Here is a 23,909-nt window from a genome sequence, read left to right as displayed (position 1 = left end):
ACTTCTCTCGGGGAAAAAAACAACCAGTGACAAACACAATACACAATTATAAACAGAGAAAAAAAGGGTGTGATATCACACACGGTTATAAAGTGGAATAATCACAGGTTTACGCAACAAATCTTTCACGTGGATTTGGATTACAAAATAATTCTGGTGACATCCACTTGTTTTTTAAAAGTCTTTAAATCTGATTTGACAGTTTCTAGAAGAAAATATTTGCAAACCGATAATACACACACAGCCACGATTGTTTAAAGTCGTGAATGCTCAGCTATATATCGCTGCGTAAAACGGCGCATTAGCTTTAAAACAACTGTACACAAATGTGCTCGTATATGAAGCCTGAGGAACTCAAACACTCTTTTCATGTAAACATGTTTATTTTTTCGCAGCATAAGAAGTGGCAAAATGAGCGCTGCGTAAATAAAATAAACCATTTTCACGTTATATTAACAGGTAAAGTAGATTGTGTGTAACTATATACGGAAACAAATGTGTTGTTTAATGTGCCTAAAGATGTTCAGAGTGAGTTCCGCGTGAACTTATTTAGTTTAAGAAACATCTTAAGACGTTTTTATTTGTTCAGGCTTTTCCTTGATTTTCTGGAACTCCTGTTGTGTTATCAGTTTTATCTTGATCTTTAAATTATACACTTTATTGAATATTGTTTTGATTGTTTAAGCGTTTTGTGACTCTGGTCTGGAAAAGCGCTTTATTAAATAAAAATTACTTACTTACATACTTACTTACGATTTGTATGCATCCTATATAAGTAAGTAGGTAAGTATTAAGACACTTTTATTCGTGCAGGCTTTTCCTTGATTTTCTGAGACTTTTGTGTTTGTCTCTGTGTTGTCTTTACCTTTTAAGTATTTCTTTTATTGGGTATTTTTGGATTGTTTAATGTACAGTATTGATGCACAAACAAAGGGTCAATATACGCATGTGATTTGAACATAAACACGAAGAACAGTCTGCATAACTGAAGGTGCAAACACAATCTTTTATTTGAAAAATAAACTAAAAAAATAATAATTTAACGTTTAAAATTTAGGCCCAATTCATGGTCAGAGACTCAACAGTCCTCGGCGGGGAGTGAAGCGCCACGTCAGGTACAGCCTAAGGGCTGTGAAAGCTAAATGGGCGAATCGGGTGTGTTTGAAAAGCAGCCTCCTAGTGCGAGACCTGGAGTTAAATAGGTTTAAAAAAAGAGTCTGTCTGCTGTGTTTGTTCGAGTGGAGACGCAATAATGCGCACACAAGCCCAGCATCGCCGCGTTCGTTTAGAGATGGAACAGCATGAACACGATACTGATGCAGAGAAGAATAGTTTAATAACAGAAGTTGTTGTTGAACTTGAGTGGTCGCGGTGTGTGGATTTGATCGAGTGGAGGGGTGGGCCGGATCCGAGGGGGGTTCTAACCTCGTCTGGCTGCAGCACGAGCCAATCAGAGGTAGAAATCAGAGCTGGAGGGAAATATAAGCGTTAAATGTGAACCTGGCCTGTTGATTTATCCACGGGTGACAGGGAAGTGGCGCGGCGGTGATGGCGACGACGTGCGCGGGGACCGCCGGACCACACAAGAGCCAAATCCACGGTCAACGGGAGAGTGTGTGGAGCTGCGGGATCACCGTGGAGCCTGCAAGACAAGGTGGAGGGATTAATGCGGGGCGACGTCAAGTGGATCTCATATGATGGATTATTGGAGAAATTGCAGATTATTGTTGATTTACTTTATTTATTTTTTCTCTTGTTTGTATTAATCCTGATCACAAAATGTTCAATTGGGATATTTTTACATTTGATTCTGTAAAAACGTAACACCACTGCTATTAAAGTAACACAAAATAGTGACAAATAAAAATAAAATAAAAGTCCGATCTCAATTTATTTTACCAAAACTTTTAACCATTTTATTAAGCAATGTGTTGAATATATTTTTATTATTTGTTTATTTTTGGTCAAAGTTCTTGAAAGCAAAAACAAGAAAAATGACGTTCAAATAACAGTATGTACATCCTTTAACTTGTTTAAATTAATCAAATAATATCATAAATATAATAAATTCTTAAGGCTGCGTTTACTTTTCGGGGTTAAATCTCCAAAGACACACGCTTTTTATTCGCTTTTTATTCTTCATGACGCACAATCTTCCACCACAATCCGTGAAACTGGTGCGTAATGGGATATTTAAAGATTTTTTGGACATGTTATTTATAATGTTTCGTGCTGATCACGAAGATAAAGTGAATCATAAAAACAGACATTTATTGCAAAACGTAACAATTATTTTCCTTGTTTTTATTTTAACGAATCAAGTCCGCAACAGAACGTGCGCTCATTGAACGCAACACGTTTTTCCTTTGTCGGTCAAGTTCTCCTGCTCGCTCGCAGGGTTGAGGCCTGCAGAAGATCTGCTGTACATTGACGACATGAATACTGAATAGTTGTTAAATATGTTGTCGTAGAGAATTATGTTTCACCATGTGTTTGATAAGGTGCTTTAATATGTACATGTGATAGAAGCGAGCGACTTTTCTCGCTTTGACTTCACAATAAAACATCTGTAATTGAGATTATCATACGTTTAAAAATGTATTGTGTTCCAGTAATTTAACATTAGTATCTATTTAGACGTAGAGCTCTATTGATGCTCATATACGATACATATGTTACGTTATTAATGTGTCACAGTGAAAGGGGAGATACATTGAATACTAAAACTAAAACAATATTAAGTGAAACAATTATGATTGATTATGTGCATTACAGTTATTATTAAGGAGTTTAACAATACAAGTCGACTAAATGTTTATTTGTGTAGTAATAATGTCTATTATTAGTGTGTTTTGTGTTTATCTTACCTGGGTTTGAATGGTGTATTTTTACTTCACTGAATGCAGCTTGTTTGAGTAGATCATTAAAATTAAAAGTATTTTTTATACAAAGTGTGTTACAGGTGTATTACATTAGAATGTATTGCATTAGTTAAGTCACCAAGAGATGTCTTTTGAATAGTTTTCACATTTTGATGTGTATTTTTTCTTTATGAAAAGGCCATAACACTGTGTTGTGTGTGTCATTGAAACAGGTACTGTAGATTATTGTATTAGCGTTTGAATTGATGAGGATGTTTTATACTTGTTTAAGCATCACATGTCCACCGTCATTTGAACATGATTATCTTTGTGGTTTATTCTGTTTATTTGAATCAGTAAAGTTTTTGCACTTGATTAATATCGAATTATCAAAGCTGTTTGTCTCAGCGGCGACATCGTCACAGTAACATTTGAATATTCTACGGTAATTCAAGGGAAGTGTGTATTTCAAGAAAGAAGAGGGAATCTGGTTGAGGTCAGGATTTAGTCAATATCTTAATGGTTGAAGAAAATGCTGATACGGCAGTTTGATTACGGTGAGTATTATTCATGTTAATGTAGGTGGACATAATAAAACCCAACTCTATAATAGAGATTATTTTTAACACTTATTAGATTAGATCTGAACAGAATAGATGAGGATCTAAATAAAATAAATGGCGCTAGCATGTTACAAAGCTTCTTCTATTCAGATCTTTCTGAATCTCATGATCTCTATTAGAAGGAGATTTACACGAGAGATGGAGTGATGGAAGACGCAGCCTTCTCTCCGCGGTTACAACAACAGACCTGATGATCATCTATTTGAAATCTTCTCGCCCATTTCCTCACGCCAGGACAGACAAGAAGGAGCCTGGCTGAGGGGACGGGCAGAAATATGGGGCTTCCTCCAGCAAGGGAAAGAGAGTGTAATGGCGGCTACCTGAAAAGAGAGCCAGTGGGGGTTGTTTCAGGTGGCTCGCAAGAATGCCATGGTCACATTCCTCCAGAGGTTTTATAGGCGTTTTAGCCCGGGAGGAACCCAAGTGGCAGTCCCAAGACCAGATGGAGAGTATTACATCTGGACTCCACATCTCAATTAAATTAGCTTCTCAGATTGATGTTTGTCTCACATGAAGTGTGCTGTTGTTAGCGTAGCATGTGTCTCTAGGATGGAGTCTCAAGAATAAAGCATTCCTTGAAAACTGGGTGATCAGCGGTTTTTTCTTCACACTTGTACCTTCTTATGTTTTTTTTATATATTTATAGCTAAATTATATTTCTAATATTTTTAAAGCAATTTCTGTTGCATCATACTGATGATACAAGGTTTCTTATAAATACACAGTAATTCCATTAACTTGTGTTTAGATTTTATTTCCAAATATATAGAAGTGGCCACAGTACATATATGTTTTGAGCTTTTGACAGATTGTGGGCCGGGATGAAGGACAAATGCAATAACTTTTAAATGAAGACATTCTTTTTTCTAATTTTATTCTAGATGTATATTTTTAAAGTTATACAAAGATACAAAGTGTTGTATGATGGTAAATTGCTGAGTGCAGCTAGCACTCCGATCAACTAGCTAAGCTAGCAAGTATACTGTACTACCTAGTTTTCTTTTACATACATTTGTTGGTGGTTAAGAGTCTTAATGTTATGGTTTAACTTCGAATGAAAGCCGATTGTGGAAAAAAACATTTAAGTTTGATATGAGGGCCACTCATTGTATTTTGTGTGTAATTAAAATACTAGTGAAAAAATAAGAGAAAATTAAGTCTTAAAACAAAGAACTCTCAGAGTCTAAGTGTTCATGATGATGTTTGTAAGAGAACTATAAAATACAGATTGTGTTAGCCGTCATTTCGCTCGGATCTATAGGGTTACATAAAATCTGTCAATGGGCGGCATGTTAAAAGTAAGTAAATAATAAATTAGATATGCATTATCAAGGAGGTGAGATATGAATACGACCGGTTTTGAATGTATATATTTGTCTTTGAACAATGTAGTGTTATATGGAAGTATGTGTAACAGAGCGTGATCACTGTCCTTTGAATAAGGGATACTTGTTATTATCCATCAGTGTCTGATGACGTTGACCTAGTTGATTTCCTATGAAGCACAGACGGACATAAAGAGTTGTAAAGTGCTGAACTGTCCGTCTCTAGTCTGCCCAATAAATCACTTAAACTGTGTCCTTGTGTTTGTGTTGTTGGTTGCTTGGACGTTTTCCCAGAGTCAAGTTTTTCACTGACAAAATATACCATATAGGCATGACTTCTATGATATACAGAAAAGTAGATTCAAAAATATGAAATCATCTGTTAAAGGTGTATTTAAAGTGTACATAATATGGTCATAAGATTTTACTACATGGTGCATAAGTTGGAAGGTGGAATGCAAAGCTAGCATGAGGTAAAAGGGATATCATGATCAATTTTTAACAGTTATCTCAGGGTCAAGGTGACCAAGAGGCCTGAAAACAAATATGTTTGTGGTATTCCTTGTGTTGTCTCAGGGTCAAGATAAACAACCTCCTTAGCTTCCATAAATTACATATGCAGCGGTGAAGGTTGTTCGGGCCTTCAGGTCATCTTGACCCAGAGATAAAACAACGGTTGAAGACTGTCTTTTCCTAAGCCCCGCCCACTTGTTCACTTCACTGCTTTAAAATGAATCACATTATGATACACTGGCTGTGATTCAGTGTGTGAGGTCTCTGCTGAAGACATGTTTTGGATTGTGGAAGGGATCTACATCTTTAACTGCACCTTTTTTAAAGAGAGAATGAAAATCTGATCTAAAAAAGGAAATCTAAAAAGAGAGGGTTTTCACAAAAAAAGCTAAAACATTCTTCAGTATTCAGATTCAGTGATTCCTCCTCTTGAGTTCCAACTAACCATTTATTTTGAAACGAGGATCTAAGAGGGACAGTGTCTTGTAACTAGACGAGTTTGTTTACTTAATCGTCTGTGGTGATAATAATAAACTTGCCGACTTTACTAAAGATCACGAGTAGATGCTTCTAATCAAACAAATAATCAACTACTAACTACTGAACTACTATCAACAATATTGAGAGGTTCCTGCATTTATAACGAATGATGTAAGATCATTTCTCTTTGCGAGACAATGTCTGTAAAGAACAGTGGGCGTGGTTATAACCCAGTTATTACTAAACCACATGCCTGGACTTCATTCAATTCTGACGCCAGAAGCTGTCAAGTCTCTCACTATGATCACATGATGTTCTCAACCCGATTGTTCGACATGCAATAACTTGTAAATGGAGTCATTCTTTTTTTCTTTTTTTTTTTTAGATTTATTGTTTTAAAAAATAGATAAAGATGGGAAGTGTTGATGGTTAATTTCCTCTCAGGATTGCTCTGATCAACTAGCTAAGCTAGCAAGTATACGACCTAGTCTTGATGTTGAACTAGCAAAAATAAAAAAGTAAAAACTTGTGTGGGAACGTGCCTTTTTTAAGACCTTGGGTCCTACATGGCTTTGAATGTTGTCATCTAGTAAATCTGTGAAGGTGCATGATAAAAAAAGAGATTGATCTTGTTTTAAAATAACAAAAACTTACTTCGATTAAATAATAAGATATTTGAATTTAAAAATAAGCTGTGTGCGGATGTTTATATTTATAATAACCGTAAAACATATATCATATCATTTTGAAATTTTCAAGAAATGAATTGGACACAAAAGGCTCTTGAATAAAATAATGAATATAATGTTCTGAAGGGGGTTTGGTCAAATGTTATTAAAGTATAAACAGCACCGTGTGTGTGTGTTGAATGTAGATAAATGACCTGTTCAATGTGCAACATTAATTTAACAATAATAATAGAGTAATAGATAGTAGTAGTTTTTACTTTCAAATCACGATTAAGAATCGAGTCAGTGTGAAATATATCCACGACAGTGTGTTTTATGGTGTGGAACACACTCGCGTGTAATGAGCAGCGATGACGAACCTTCCTTCAGTGAGTAACGAGGATAGAATTCTGCCAATTGTTAGGTGTGGTTCGTGCAGAACGCTCTCGCGTTTGAAGGGGTGAAGGTTCGTTTGAGGTTAAAGGCTGTTAATGCTTCTGTTTATGATCCCAGCACAGATATCTATCACTGCTGCAGCCACGGCTGGATCTCCAGCAGACGCTTCAGAGCATCAGGGACCAGATACTTGTTGGTTTTTTTTAATCCGTGCAGTCATGAGAAGGACTTCCATATTTGGAGACGACATCACATGACCACCCACATGAAGCAGGAATGCACAGTGTCAACGGAAGCTGATTGTTTACCCTGCAGTGTGAGCTATAAACATGGAGCGGACGTACAGAGATGTGTTGAGTGTGGACTCGAGGGAGACCTTTTGTTATCAGACTTCATTGGTCGAGAAGAAACGCAGAAATTATTTCTGGATTTGATGCTGATTAAATGAATGCGATATCAATCGAAACATCAAACTATATTCGATTTTTATTGTTATCTTATCAGACACACGTATTTATATCTTGTAGTACTACGTATATTCAGTGTGAACACAAATGGAACGCTAACTGTAATAACCATCATGTCCACAGTGTGGCAGCAGAGGTCAAGGATTGTACTGCAGGGGTATGTCTGGAGGAGCCGTCAATCACGTTCCTAACTGAAGGCGGGACTTAGTGCTTTGTTTTGATCAAAACCAACCAATGAGACCTCCTGACGAAAAGCGCGTCAACGACGTTGTGCGCGTTTAAAGTCACTCATGAGCGGCACTGTCCCACATTTCGCCCCGAGTGAGTTCTGTCAGAGGTATTCAAACGCATTATTTGAGGAACTTTACAATAGAAACGTACAGCATGCAAAGACATGTGAGCTAACTGTGAGGTAACTTATACATATTTACACAACATAACTGTTTTTTCTAGCTCAATGAAAACGTTGATGAACCTGCACGACTCGTTCATGGTCTGGTTCACTGCTGCATGGCTGAAAATTACAAAATAGATTAAACTTGCTGCAGTTTTTTTGCAGATAATAACTCACAGAGAGACATGTTTTTAATAGACATGCTTTTACATATAATTTACCTTTATCAATATTCGTCTTGTTTGCTCAACTTTATTTTGCCCTACTACGTCTAATGTCGGATTTTCTGCGTAAGAATAAGAAGAATATGTGTATTCATTTAAAGCTTATTGTAGTGTAATACATGTTTTCTTGTGCTTTCCATTGTACAAATAAAACGTACCTAGTTACTTAACTGACCATGGGCACGAGCAAGTTTAATGTTAATGATATTAACATGCCTGTTACAAACAGGCCTGCAGAACCACTATCAAAAATAATTCGAGGCATATAAAGCTGAACTCGACGAGTGACGTCGTGCGTAAATCTGGCGTCATTACGTCTGTGCACGTAGCTCTCTGCGACGCTCCTCATCCTGGTCATGATGGTCACATAAGAATGTAATTAAACGTTATATCACTGGTTCAAGGACTTTATAACACCTCAGTTTACTCTATTGCCCTCGAAAAGTGGCTGTGAGTGCAGAAAGCCTAGCATAACAATCCCGGTGAGTATAAAACCAAGATACAGCGTTAATAAAGCCTTTAACTATTTTTACTTTATTCATAAACTACTTCATATTTTATTCACAGGGTACGAGTTGGTTTTTAAATATTAATGGCGCATGATTTCTGCACAAAAAACGTGCACAACATAATGGAGAGAGATATTTAGGGGAATTATGAGAACACCAGCTTTACCGTCGTTACACACAACTGTTGTAAAATGATTATTTGTCCATGTTTTTATCTCACGCTATCCAGGTACAAAAAGAGACAGTTTAGAAATAAATTGTATGCTTTTTTTAAATGAGGGATTTCGTGACATACATCTAAATAGCATGTCCGTCGCAATAGCGAGATAAAAAGAATAATAACGTATTGTGTTTAATTCAAATTCGTTTCATAGCTGGAAAAAAAATATGTTTTCGTTTTAAATAGGAGAGACATGCGATAAATAGCTTTTTCTTTTAAATTAAAATCCGTTATTTTTATCGCTTTAGGGCTTTTGTAAATTTACAATAGAATAACCATTATAAAGACATACTTCACGATTCATCTGATTTTTACTTAAAACCCTTAAATACATATATTTATATATATGTATGTATAGACAATATATGATAATTAAAAGTTGAAGATTGGAGGTTTTTTTCGTTTTTTCAAACAAAATGACGTATACGCGTTGCTTGACAAAATGCAGATATATTACTATGTCAATTAATTCAAGTCTTAATTTATAATATGATTTCAAGAAGATTAGAAGAGAAGTTACGCCTGGCAATGATGACTTAAAATCTACGTTTTCAGTTGGATGCCATTAATTTATGAGAAACAAGAATATCGAGGGTTATTGAATAAATATTTAAAGCAAAAAATAATACCGTAATGTTAAGTAATTTACAATACATATTAATATTAAGGTAAGATATATTATACCTATGATTACCCATTAATTGCTATTTACTTTTACCTAAAAAAAAGGGGGAAAGAAGAGTAAAAGACTCTTGTGTTAGTAACAATATCACCGCTAGATGGCAGTGTTTAATCACTTTTCCACACGAGTCAAAACGAGCGATACATTTATTTCTGTTTCAGCGAAAATCAAATTAGTTTCACGAAAGAATATTGAACAATATTAAACAATATGTCATTTACAATATTACCATAATAAATAAACGATGTTTCTAATAATATATCTTGCGTCTTTTGAGAGCGAATGCTTGTTTTTTTGTTAAAATAATTTATTCAGAGAATCCAGCTCACAGAGTGTAAAATAATATGTGAAACAATCGAGATGAAAATCAAATCCACGTTTTTATTGCGACGCTCATTAACACCGACGTATTCGACTCATACACACGCACGCACAGACAGACACACAAACACATATTTAATTTATGTACAACCACTAAGACGCAGAACAACGATACACACTTTTTTTTGCAGACGATTATCAGGAAGCAAGATCACAACAAAATGGCACCTGGATATCAGAGAAACACATGTGTCCAATAAAAAAGAGGAAGCCACGGATTAATATTTAACATCTTCAAGGTCCAAATAGTGAATCTTCTTTTTATGTTTCTCGTTAAAAGTTGGTGATAAACGTGTATCTCGGTGGCGAACACTGCAGGTCACTTCTTCTTCACACACACACACACACACAAAGCGCGCGCGCGCGCACACACACACACACACACGTCCAAAAAAAAAAAGAGCCATTTAAGTCCTGGAGAATATTTAACAAGTGGCGGGAGGGATCAGGGTCCAGCCTTTTGGAGTCCAAACTCAAAAGTCAATGTAAGAAATTCAGTCATCAGGTGTGTGTGTGTGTGTGTGAGTGTGTGTGTGTGTGAGAGTGTGTGTGTCATTTGAGGGGAACTGAAGAACTAACTGACAGTTTTTAACTTGTTGACCACTTTCTTCTCCTTCACGCGTCTGTTCTGAAACCAGATGGTCACTTGTCTCTCCGACAGGTTGGTCTGGGCGGATATCCTCCTTCTCTTGTCCTTAGTAATGAATTTATTCGCGGCGTATTCCCGCTCGAGCTCCTTCAGCTGGACCTTGGTGTAGGGGACCCGCTTCTTCCTGCCCCGTCGGTACGAGCCGGACTCTCCTGCAGAGTGGGAAACGGATTCTGGGACAAAAGAAAACAAGAAAAAAAATGCTGTCAATTTTGTTTTTACATGGACGTAAAACTTGAATTTCATCAAACATTTTAATACCTGAATCGTAGTCAACAATTGAATTAAATTGAACGATTAAATACATCAACCGTGAATCGCGTCATTAACCGCGTTACACGAGTATTACCAAAGATAACCAGCGCCGAGAAATATCCCATTGAGAAATAAATGCGTAGATGTCTCTTTATTTATTTATTTTTTAATTTATATATTGATAGAAATATACGTCTTTGATTTTCGGCTGACAAAAGAAGATAAATGTGTGAAGTGTTTCACTTGTAAACTAAAAGCTAATTTTAGCTTCAGGCTAGCTCATTTAAACTATTTCCTTTTTTTACATTTCTATTAAAAAATAGACTCGTATTTTTACAAAACACACTCAGTTAATAAGGAACAGGTAGTGTTTTATTTGTGACTCATAATAGTAATACATATTTTTAATCCACTCAAACTAGATGAAGTAAACATGTATACATAAAATATTGTGCTTAGTTATTTGTAATTAGTGATTAAAGAAAAACATTTTTAAATGTAAACATTGTGGCATTGATGGACTGCGGTCACATAGGTGGAGCTGATCGGGCTAAGAAAATAAAGTGAATATTAAGAAAGTACACATACTTGATCGAAGAAAACCTATTTTCGACAAATGCTAGCATAACAGTGTTTGGCGGGAAAATTATAAAAAAGCTGAAATTCAAGCTAACACCGATGTTACTTACAATGTGTTATACACTTAACTGCATCATATATGTATATATGAATACATATATATATATAGAAAAAATAATAATACTCAAGCGAGTTTGGGGAAATAGGCAACCAAAAGAAACAAGCAGCTATCGGCATCGCTAACGCGTATAAAAAAAACCTTTTTTTTCTAATCTTTTAAGGCAACTAATTATTTTTTCACACTGATTTTTATATGATAGGGTTTGATTGATGTCAGAGATATGTATTCATATTTGGTTTACCTACTTGCTTCCACTTTGAGGCACACACCAAATAAGTTTCAGCGAACAACACAAAAATCAACCGAACAAAGACTTGTGTGTTTATATTTTGACCATTCGTACTAAAACTGGTAGCACAATTTGAACACTAATAAAATATTATTGGTTTGCTTAACAACTGAAAGATCTTCGTATCTTGAATTGACAATGTTTGTTTTTTATAGAAAAGTGTGTCTGCATGGCGGCGCTTTCGGGAAACCAAAGAGACACAAGATACTTTTTTCTTGGGTCGGTCCATTGGGTCAAAAAGGACTCTGTTTACATTTGGCTGAAATTTAAATAAACAAAAAGGGCAGAACATTTTTATCTATAGCATCTATGAATCCATGCGGTGTTCAAGTCGCCGCTGGTCCAACTATTTATGGGGGAAATTTGGACCTAAATTGTAAATGAATTGATACTTCAACGATCCAATGTAGTATGGATTTGTGATTTTGTTATTTATTTGTGTTAAAGTGAAATATATAGTGTATTAGTAGAATTTGGTGAATCCAAGTGGCATGAAATGCTATATGCTAAATAAAATATCGACATCAAATTTGCTGAACATGCACATTTGGGTTAAATTAATGAAGCTACAAATATGGAAGAAACCACAATGTCATTTTTAAGTGAATTAATCTCGACAGTTAACATCTAACACCATTTACAAGAAGCGGTAGCTCAGATACAAGGTCGCCTGACAGCTGTTTCAAGATTACAGAGACAATAAATATGTTCCTGCTTAAGAACAATGAAATTAATGTGTGACTGAAACGTCTTTTGAAAAAATCAACAATTGTTCTAAAAAAATCGCCTTTAAATGTGGAAATTAAATGTATAATATTGTGACTTTATATATTTAAGGGTGGTCGGTTGCTTTGGTGTTGATTTATAATTTTAAAAAAAATACTTTATGTTATTAATAGGTGATAAAAGAATAAATAGCTCCACTACAAGGTCATAAGGGTTCTTTAAAAAATACCCAATATTTTACGCGATAAAAAATCTATTAATTCCCAGCTGTTGCGCACGAGTCCAGACCAAAAGACGTCGCTCACCTGCGATGGAGGGCTTCCACATGTGTCCGGACTGCGGCTGCTCTTTGGCGCAGTACACTTGGCTGTTCCAGCTGTTGGCCGCCAGACTCCAGGGCTGGTAGCTCTCCATCGGCAGCAGAGACTCGTGCCTGGAGTCTGGGGGCGCACCGATGGTGGGCACCACCGGCACGTCCAGGTAACTGGGCACCGGTTGGTACGGCCCAGAGGGGTAGGTGGGGTAAAAGGTGAACTCTTTCGCCCGGGAAGTGAAATCGTCGCCGGCGGCGGCGGCGGACGTGTCCATGTATTTCTCCCCGTATGGCGCAGCGCAGGGTTTGACGCTGCTGTGGTGCGTCATCCTGCACGGGTAGTAGCCGCTGCCGAAGTATCCATACGGTAGAGACGCGCTGGAGGAATTCTGAGATGCGGAACACGGACTGCACTGCTTCACCGGCTCGCTCAGGACCGAGGAGTCGGACGACGAGTACGCGGCGCTCGCGGCCATCAGGTTCCTGCACTGGTTCGCCGCGAATCCTTCCATGTTCTTGCTCACTTCATCGGAACCGGTGTCGTACAGGAACATGACAGACGGGTCGACCCAGCGTGGACGGAGCAGTAGTGACGTTGTCATAGCACGACGTCCAACATTGAAGCGTCTGGCTCTTTAGGAAAGAGATCCAGCACTGAAGAGAAGCGAGGAGTCAGAAGTGCTGTGACGCAGGAGGGCGCGCCACGCCATTGGCCGGCGCGGGGACACGTGACCCGCCTGAGCAGGGAGGACGGTGCACGTTCACACTAAAGATAATGAATCTGGAATACTACTATCTAGTAGAGGGCTGCGGTCAGGACCACCTGTGGCAGGACCATCGGTGTCAAGACCAAGACTAGGCTTCATGTCTCCTCACCAGACCGTTGAGGTCTGAAACACAACGTCAACCATCGATGGAACACAATGAGAAAAGGCCATAAGAACTTATTTGGATAACACCAAATAAAACACTTTAAGCCACGATCTGGACGTTGAGACTTTTAAGAGGGTCACACTTCTAACTGAGATCACACATGATCCATGACTCATTCCAAACAACCGAGTATGAAATAACACCAGTGTTGGGTTTTTATTTAATTCTGTTTACAAGCATGTGCTATCAAAGCTAAGCTAATACAAGTAATGTAAATCAAGAAATGTTTTTGGAGAAACTATAATCAGTGGTCTTTACCAATATTAGAAGTGTTTTTTGACTTTTTGAAGAATCAATATTTAAGCTGTATATGTTAGAACAACCCTGCCTATCTTTACTGCAAGACCATAGTGTTCCTTACATGACAAAAACAATCTTTATACATTTTTAATATGTCTAACAAAATATATTGCTACCATTTATTAAGTGAAGCACAACAATGAAAAATAAGAGGTATACATTTGTGTTTAAAATAACACTAAACTAATACATTTCCCCTTTGAACGTCTTTGAAAAAAAATATTGTCTACACACATATCTGATCTGATAATGAATTGTATGCAGGGTTCTTGAAAAAAATAAAATGTAGCTAAGAAAAAATAAATATACTCAATTTAAAGATAGCAAAGTAAAATCTGTATATTTAAAAACAATTGTAAATTAAAACGTCCTTATATTTGTTTTAACTTGTTGCGCATTGGATATGCACGTGTATCCGCCGTTCCACTGAAATTAAGACACGATCACACTTAATAAAAAAAAACGCGGGGATTTTTAATCGGTTTGCCACATTATTCTAATAAACTTCTGTTTTTATTGTTCTGGTTTTCGAAATCAATGGATTTAATATATTAGCGTTACGTTATTTCACTGTTGACTAGACTTCAACACTTAAGTACGACAGTTGGATTTAACCCAGGTTACATTTGAGCAACAATAACATGGGAAATAATTGTATGGGTTAAAACAATATTATTCAATTTGCGTATAATCTTCTAAAAGGCTCGAACAAAACAATACGTCTGCATGAGGCTTGTCGTGACGTCTTCAATACGTAAAGAAAAATCTTCAGCAAAATTACCTATCATGGCACGCATATATGAACACGAAAATATATATAAAATAATACATAAGTCAGATCCCGAATAATAACGGATGGCTAGTAAACGCCAAAGGGCCTCACGCATGCGCAGTATATTATTTAAAAAGCAGACTATATGAAAGAACACAGTATATGAAGAAATATCTGTTTCTTGGTCACACATCCAAAGGCAAAAAACGCAACACTTTATTAACGTATTTAACGTGAAAAGTGGCGCGATTCTCTACTTAATAACATATATGATCCATTAATGTAGCGGAGTTACTGTTTTAAGGGTTTGATAAAATAATGAATGGTGTTTAGAACGAAGAAAACTAGGCTATGATCAGGAATAAATGTGTTTAAATACGGTCATTCCTGACCAGAAACTCGGTATAAAAGTAAAAAAACGCATGTCGAAAGTGACATGGAGTTGCACACACGAGAGAATGTCGTAAGGTTTGGGCAGCAGGACTGTTTGCAGCAGACAGTTGGGGGGGGGGGCCAAGGTCAAGTTGAAAGTTGCTGTCTCGCCGACGAGCCATTCAGGCTTTTACAGATCCGTCTGACTGTTGAAAAGAGCGGAAGGAGGGTGAGAATTCCTGTTCCAATGAAAGCGATTGGAGGACATTAACTTTTACTATCACTTTGTTTTCTGCTCACTTCACTCTGGCTGCTGTCTAATTGTCCAGAGCGGGAGATGCGCGCAGAACATGAGTGTTTTTGTGTGTTTGGAGCGTCTTTTCAGGGGCGTTTTTCGGCAAATATGTGTGAAAATGATGGGATCTGTGTGAATGTGCTGTGTGTTTGTGTGTCTACTTTGTTTACGACTCCGTGTTTGGGGGGGAAATGGGAGCAGGAGGAGGTTTGTTTGAGCTTGAAGGGTCTCAGTGTGTACTTGTACTATGGTGTGTTGTGGGAAAATAACGATGAAAGCGTGTTGTCTCAAAATGCAACACAACACACATGTCAGCAGCAACAACACAATATGCTTTACTATTTTAATTATCACGCTTCTTAGTTCTCGTTTACTGGCCTAATAAACTACATGGTGAATAATTAAAGATCCTTTTTTTTATTCAATGTAATCTCTTTTCTGAAAAACTGTAACCTATACATTCACATATATTGTCCAAATGATAGACCCAAACGTTGTTTAAATACCAAAATTAAAATAATTAATGACAAGTAAGCCCGTAAAAAGTCTAATGAAAGTGAAAAATGAATCCGTAAAACGGCATTGTAATGCAAACAGTTATGTATAACCTATTAGATGTATCACAAATAAAGACATTGTGATAAAACACACATATAAAATCGAATGAACAGACTACTACACAAACGGAAACAAATTAAATTATAAATTAGATTCATATATATGTATATAATATATTATTATTATTATGCAGCTATGATTACGGATTATGAGGAGAAACCCAAACAAATCAACCAAAAGAAAAAACACAAATAAATCATCACATGATTGTTAAATTCAAACTTACTAGGCTTTAAAAAATATTCTGAAAGTGGAGTACTTATATCATCATTTTTATTTATTTATTATTATATAACTAATAACAAACTAGTAGAAATTAGTCGCACAATTAAACGTGTAATAAATAAATAATAAATTAAAGAAACATTAAATAAAATTAAACAAATTACATTGCGTGATATTAGCCATTGATGTGTTGATGAGATCAAATATAACGTATTAGTTTTCATGTGAATGCACTTCCAATAATATTCATAAATATGTTAAATGGAATGTAACTTAAACTATGACAAGAACAAAAATGCGTGTTTAAAAGTCTAATACGTTTTTATTATGCAACAAAGAGTAAACATAATTGTTTTTGATTCACGTTAACGTTAATGATATTAATATTCTAAAATTACTGATACGTAAAGTCTGTTTTGATTGTATAAATAATGGGATAAATGTCCACAGAAAGCTCCAATCTTGGATTTACTTCGCTGAATCGTTGTGTGACTGTAAATGCGTTAATCCTGCTCTTATTGATGGAAGATTGGGAGAAAGATAAAAGAAAAACGAATTCGTGTCATGTGCACAACTGTGAAAAATTAAATTATCTAAATATATGTTAAAATAATAAAAATCAAATTTGACTTTTTAGGCTCAACCTTTGTCTTTAAATAATCACGTTGAATGACGCATGAGTGCTGCACGAGTTCTCTCTTTCATGGTTAAGCGTCACGTGTTAAAGTAGGAAGAAAACATATTTAAATTGTTTGAAAACACAGAGCAAAGGAGCCTCACAGTACACAACGATGAAGCGCCATTTTAAAATACAAGCCTGTCACTTCATCACAACAAATGTATTGTTACACAGACTTGCGTTAAAAGACTGTGTCATCAGTCGAGTCACCAAATGACATCCAGTAAACACAACAACATGAAAATAGAACATTTTTGTTCTTTTGCATAACCTCAAATTATTTTGAGAATGCATGCAAGTACGTGTTTGTGAGACTATTGAATACGATAGATATGTCTAAATTTAAATTTAAATGTAAAAGTTTGCTTCTACAGAGCTAACAAAAAAATAAAATAATAAAATAGGGATTATAAAATGTATTACAATGAATCAGAAACGTGCTTAAACGATAATTTCTATTAATGCTGCCATCTTCAAAATAACGTCATAAATTGTACCTAAAGATAGAGATTTGACTTTTCAAAATAAGAGCCTCATTAATCATGTCAAGCGTTTTCCGAAATGAATCAGCGCATAAATCTCGACTTGTTTTGGCATCAGCACGAAAGCATTTCAAATTTGAAGGCAGTGTCGTAATATATCATCAACTCTACGATGGATTAGTGTGTGTTCCTGTGTGTGTGTGTAGTCACATTGAAAAGGTACTTAGTCTTGAGAAAATACATAACAAAAACACGCAATTTCACAACAGAAGTCCCCTAAGTATGAGCTGCTGCGTTCAAAAACACATCTAATCCAGTTCAGATACTAAGCAAGAGGATTAAATCGTATCTCAAGTTTGTCATCTCGATCGTGGTCACTGCTTGAAGTTTGTTCAGGGCCAGTTTGGGAAAGAAAGAGCGCGTTTCTTCCACGGGCCTGTAGGGCATTTAAAGTTATGATCCTCCATAAATACAACATAAAAAACGCCCACAAAGACTTAAAAACACGACAGTCTTATGAGTGACTGTCAAAAAGTTGTGAAAGCATTAGAGCGAGTGTGTTTTAGCGGTCAGAGCGGTGGGTGGGGATCTTTCCATATTTTCTGCATGGATGGTCGCCTGTGGTGGATTACAGCAGGATTTTCGGACACACACACACACTTACATGCACACACACTTTTATACACGTTTACTATTCTCGCAGGCCTGCAGCGAATCCTGCGTTGGTTTGTGCAGTGGAAGTTTTCGTGTTAAGCTGTCAAATGTACATCAGCAAATCGTTTACAAGAACGTCAGTAAATATAAAAACTCAGTGCGCATCTACACGGTTGCGTTCGTGGGTTACTGTGTGTCGAGGCCCGTAAAGGTGACTAGATATCACCTCCTGACAAATCTTCATCGACGCCCAAAAGAAGAGTGAACGTTTCATTTGATATTAACAGTTTCTTACGTTACAGTGAAGGTTTTTCTTGAAATGAATGTTCCAGTTATGCTGACCTACCTCATGGCTGTTGTTTCTTTTAAGTTGTATTTGTTTAGTTCCACCTTTCTTTACTTTACCTCCTGAACACAAAGTCAACGGTGAAAATAAAGGGTTAATAAACTATAAAAGTATACAGTCAATGTTCACTTTCCTAACTACTATAAACTCTTAGAGCGATTGTTTCTTCCGAGTTAAACAAACGTATACCCATATTTTTATATTCTGTAATTTTAAAGTTCAATATTTTCATCTAAAAAATTCAAATTTTTAAACGTTAAAACAAATAAGGGATCCTGAAATCCAATTTTAGCGTATATTTTCTTCAAATTAAAAGTATGAATATACTCAATTACTATCAGAGACGATAATCAATCAGTGGTGGGATTAAATGATAAAGAAAAAGTAAATAGAATCTTTCTATCCTTCTTTAATTTTTTTTTTTTTTTTACTGTACATTACATCTCCAAAACCCGACAGTTGTGTTTTCTTATCAAACATTCAGATTATTCTCGAATGTACTTATGAACCAATCAATTCTCCCTGCCTTTATAAACATATGAATTTGTTATTTTTAATGGATAAAACAAAATGCTCGCTCCTCTTAAATATATACTATTTAAATAAATGAAGGTGTTGTCGACATTTACGAGTCAGGGCAATGTATTTTAATTTAGATGTCGATTTGTGTAATACGTAGTTTAAGAGTAAACAATATGCGTAAAATAACGCAAGAAAACCAGTAAATAAAAGTCAGACTCTGAGTGACGCTGATGCCGTCGTCAGACTAAAAATAAGAACCCATTTGCAACCAGACGGACTTGTAAATATCACCTCTCCAGAGCAGGAATGACATGCAGTCTTGTGGCTTTGCACCTGGTCTACTGGTGTTGCTACTGCAGCCTTGGCCTACAGTCAGACCCCCCCATGATGTTTCCTCTCTTTTAACGGGGTGCTGCGGGTCTGATCTCACCAGCTCGCTAAGCTCATCATGGAGAGATATAAACTCTCGGTGCGCGTTTCCAGCTGTATAGTCATCAAGGTCATCGAGTTAAGCAGAGCTGCGTCATCACCTTTCAAGGCCAAGTTGAAGAAACAGAAGTGGGCGTGGCCGGCGTGGTGAGGGATGGGCTGAGGTTCTATTTACTTGGAGTTCTTCTTAAAAAAAAAAAAAAAAGGAGCGGGTTTAAGCGGGACGCTGTCTCTGGACTGAACACAGTAAAGCCAGGGAGATGGATTGGATTACACGCCTACTGCGCATGCTTCATGGTCAAGTTCAAGTTGGACTGGCTAGTAAAAATCAAGGGGGCACATTCCACGAGTCTGCCATGGGGGGCGCCACCCGTCTTTGATCCGAGCTGCTCCTCGAGATCCCCCGATCGAGCGCTATCTTAAACACACACCATAGAAGTGGCACTACTGTAAAAAAAAAAAAAGAAGCGCAAGGTCACTTCAAGTGTTGCGCAAAAAGTCTTATCTCCGGAAGATCACAAGATCCGAGTCTCGACCTGTTGCATAAGTCACGTCAGGCCTGACACCCATCATGGAGGTCAAGGTTAATTTCTCGAATTAAACTTTGCTGGTGTGTCAACAAGGCTGTGTTTGGAAGTCATGATTCAACACGAGGAGCTCTGTGCGCGGCGAGAACACAAGATGTTTGCGCCCAAAGGACCTAAGAAGTGCAATAAAAACAAAAGCGGAAAAAGAAGCAGAAAAACCTCGACCCTGGGTTGGAAGGCTCGGGAGGAGGGGGGAGGACAGGGGGAGTCCGAGGGGGAGGGGAGGCGCCGTTGCCGTGGGGTTGTCCTTCTTTCTGACAGACGAGGGCGCTCAAGAGCTGAGGAGGAGAAAAGACCTCCAGTCTCCCGTGTGCGCGTGGGTGTGTGCGCACGCGTGGCTCTCGCTCCCTTTCTCTCTCCGTGTTTTTGAAACGGAGTTACTTTATTAAGGTGAGGCAACGTCGCCATGGCAACCATCTGGTCGTTAAATAAACGTCGCCATAGCAACGAGACGAGCACAGACTCGAGCCTACACGAGGAGAACCTGTTTAAAGGGAATTATTGTTTTTGTAGTGCCATAAAGTTGTATCTGATAGTTAAATTTTTACATTAGTGTTGGCAGTAAAAGTAGTAATAGTTTCAGTTCTATTGGCAACAGACAGTGTCAACTATACAGGTAACATTGCTACGAATGGTATTACTAATTCACCTTATACAACTGCCAACAACATCAACAACAATAATAACAATATTATTATAATTAATACCCGAAAAAAAAACCCCACAAAAATGGGTGCCCTGTCCTGGGTGTCCTCCGCCTTCTGCCCTAAGTAGCTGGGATAGGCTCCAGAAAACCAAGAAAAACAGTCCATAACAAGAATGCGATAAGAATATTATGCGACAATAATAATAATAATAGAATAATAGAATAAGCTTATAAATGTACAAACAAGGTGTCAGAGAGATACTCTCACTGGTATTGGAAGTCATTTGATTGAAAACAGGTTTTAAAATAAATTGGTAGTTGACGTAAGTATATTTTTTAGCTTTTTTTATCACAATATGTATCAATAATACCAGTAGAAGCAGTAGTACGTTTAGTAAGTAGTAAATGAATGTATATTGGAGTAATGTTTTTTTTTAAAATAAATTGTAACGAAAAGTTCTTGTAGGAGCAAAAATGGCAGCAGAGATGGAAAAAACTAATATAAAAAGTAGAATTAACATTAAAATAATGGCTGGAATATGAGTTGGACTTTAGTGGTACAACACATTTTAGTTTGTATTACTATAATAGCTCGAGGTTAGAAGTGGTAATATTGTTGACAGGGGAAGTAAGTGGTAGTATGAGTCTTATTATATTATTTTTAAAAATACATTAAAATTGTGATATTTCGCTTAAGTCCCACTGGATATATCCAGTTAATAAATAATATATATATATATAATAGATACCCAATTATCAATAAAAACGATCATAAAAAGTGTTATGACAAACTAATCTGTTATAAATACATAGCAAGTCTGTAACATATGTCCCGTGTATATCACGATCATAATGATGGTTGAACTGTGGAGGATGAAGCCTCCTGTATAACCACAGGATGTGATGACCTGACATGACTTCACTTCAAGAGGCTGATTACCGTAATAACGCGTATATTTAGTCAATATAATTTCCTATACAATTGACTGCGTTTTCGTTTGGTAAAACACTGGTCGTTTGGAAGCCCCGTGTTTACTCATATCAAGTCGATGTGTGTCGTCATGAGGGGGGGCTGTCATGACGACCAGCCTATTAAGAATGACAGCTCCGGAGGAAGAGAGAGAGGGAAGAAGAGAGAGAGAGAGGGTAAATGGTGATCCCTCCCAGAGATCTCGCTGCGCACTCTGCATCGCTCTTCAGTCCGGATTGCATCCTTTCTTTCAACAAACACTTCTCTCTCTTTTCTAAACCCACCCACCTTCCCCACCACGAGGCGCGGACTCGACATGGACGGCAGAGAGGATGTGGTGATGGAGGGAGGTCAGCCGGACAAGAGCGTCTCTTCAGGGGGCAGAAGCCCGCAGGCGAGTCAGGACCACCGCAGCCCCCTCAGCCCCCTGAGCCCCGGGGCTGCTCCCTACACCCGCGACAGAGCCGAGCTGGCGGAGGAGAGCGCCCGCAGGAACATGAGGCCGATCCCATCCTCGACTGGACACCGACTCCACCAGGCTGCTCATCCTCGCAAGGACCACAGCAGCTCCGACACCGAGTCCGACTTCTACGAGGAGATCGACGTGAGCTGCACCCCTGAAAGCATGGACTACCCGACCCAGCATGGTAGGAGGCGGTGCCGAACCGAACCGAAGCATCGGTCATTCTATTCAGCAACACTCATCATGTCTTAAATATAAAACTGGGGTTTTTATCCTCAGAGAAAAGCTGTCAAAGTAATTTCAATTTTTAAAAAAAATGTAGATTTAACTCAATTCCATATCATGCAGACACAGCTGCTTTTTTATATAAACATCTCACATGAACGACAATTTGTATTTGACATGTGCATTTGTATACATATAATAATACATAATATATATACAAAAATAGATTGTTTTCAGGAGAAACTTTTATTGGTGTGATCGTGATTTCTTAGTTATTGTTTTCAGAAAATTAATTCATTGATATTTTTTCAAAACAACAATTCAAATGATTTTGCACCATTTAATTTTGTTTAGACATAACGTTTATAGTTATTAATGTCTGCCTCCAGAGTTGTTATCTATTTAAACGTTTGATTTTGATCCAATAATATTTTTTTTAATTTTGACTATTTAAAAATAAATTGAAAACACGTACAACATTTTTCAAATAGCATTTTAAATGAATAACATCAAAAATAAATAACGGATTTCAGAGTCTCAGCCCTTAGTTCATTATTAATGGGCCGATATTTCTCGACAGGTCGAAAAGGCGATTCACCTGGTCATCCGAATGACACCGGTTCTGACTCGGGTAAGAACATCCCGGGACAAGGCTCACTGTCCTACTCGGCGGACCAAATCCGCCGGTACCGGACCGCTTTCACGAGGGAGCAGATCGCACGGCTGGAGAAGGAATTTTACCGGGAGAACTACGTGTCCAGGCCCAGAAGATGTGAACTTGCGACCGCGCTCAACCTGCCAGAAACCACCATCAAGGTGAGTGTTGCTCAAGAGCACCTCGGCAGCAGGCCTCACTGATCCAACGGGTTGTGTGTATTAAGGGCCTTCACCAAATAATGATTCTATCTGGGATTTTTATTGCTGGTTAATATTTGACGCGGCGTGTCTCCTGTCCAGGTCTGGTTCCAGAACCGCAGGATGAAGGACAAGCGTCAGCGCCTGGCCATGACGTGGCCTCACCCTGCAGACCCGGCCTTCTACACCTACATGATGAGCCACGCCGCCGCCGCCGGGAACCTGCCCTACACCTTCCCGTCGCACCTGCCCCTGCCGTACTACTCGCACCTGGGAGCCGGATCGGTACCATCCGCCAGCCCGTTCCCGAACCCCCTGCGATCCCTCGACAGCCTCCGGATGCTTTCTCATCCCTACCAGAGGCCGGAGCTCCTGTGCGCCCTCAGACACCCGTCCCTGTATCCTCCCGGTCCTCCTCATGGGCTCGGTCCAGGGGGGTCCCCGTGCTCCTGCCTGGCCTGTCACTCCAGCCCGTCCAGAACCACCATGTCAGATTTCTCTTGTTCGCCGAGCAGCAGGACTGATGCTTTTGTCACGTTCACACCTTCCGTGCTCAGCAAACCCTCACCTGTGACTCTGGACCAGAGGGAGGAGGTCCCCCTCACCAGATAGACCCCCAGAACTACTAATGCTGCATGAAGCCTGGCAGTGACAGTCGCCCTAAAAAAACTGGGGATGTGACACTTTATAATAAGAGTCGTTCCTCCAGGACTCTGCGAGCCTTTTATTATTATATTTGCGGGACTTTCCCTTCAAAGATTGCGTTTATTCTTGAAATGGCATTAAAAAAGAAAAACAGAACGAGGAAGAAATGTCGTATTTTCTGATTTTGATTTCTCAACAATGATAAGAAATTAAATT

At 38.0% G+C, this 23,909-nt stretch overlaps 2 protein-coding genes across 2 annotated transcripts; one reads left to right on the top strand and one right to left on the bottom strand.

Annotated features, from left to right (window-relative positions):
* Positions 1 to 9,682: 9,682 nt before the first annotated feature.
* Positions 9,683 to 13,380, bottom strand: hoxa13a (homeobox A13a). The gene is made up of 2 exons (XM_087787597.1): positions 12,668 to 13,380; positions 9,683 to 10,565 (listed from the first exon to the last, which is right to left on the bottom strand). Exons 1-2 carry the CDS (start codon positions 13,275 to 13,277, stop codon positions 10,318 to 10,320), a joined length of 858 nt encoding a protein of 285 aa, XP_087643723.1. The 5' UTR covers positions 13,278 to 13,380; the 3' UTR covers positions 9,683 to 10,317.
* An 8,306-nt stretch (positions 13,381 to 21,686) lies between these two features.
* On the top strand, positions 21,687 to 23,660 carry evx1 (even-skipped homeobox 1). Its single transcript, XM_087787592.1, has 3 exons — positions 21,687 to 22,152; positions 22,774 to 23,009; positions 23,151 to 23,660. Exons 1-3 carry the CDS (start codon positions 21,822 to 21,824, stop codon positions 23,658 to 23,660), a joined length of 1,077 nt encoding a protein of 358 aa, XP_087643718.1. The 5' UTR covers positions 21,687 to 21,821.
* The last annotated feature ends 249 nt before the right edge of the window (positions 23,661 to 23,909 follow it).

The sequence above is a fragment of the Callionymus lyra genome, chromosome 3 (genome assembly GCF_982586985.1).
Source record: "Callionymus lyra chromosome 3, fCalLyr1.hap1.1, whole genome shotgun sequence".
Lineage (NCBI taxonomy): Eukaryota > Metazoa > Chordata > Actinopteri > Syngnathiformes > Callionymidae > Callionymus > Callionymus lyra.
This window is presented reverse-complemented; position numbering and strand designations above follow the sequence as displayed.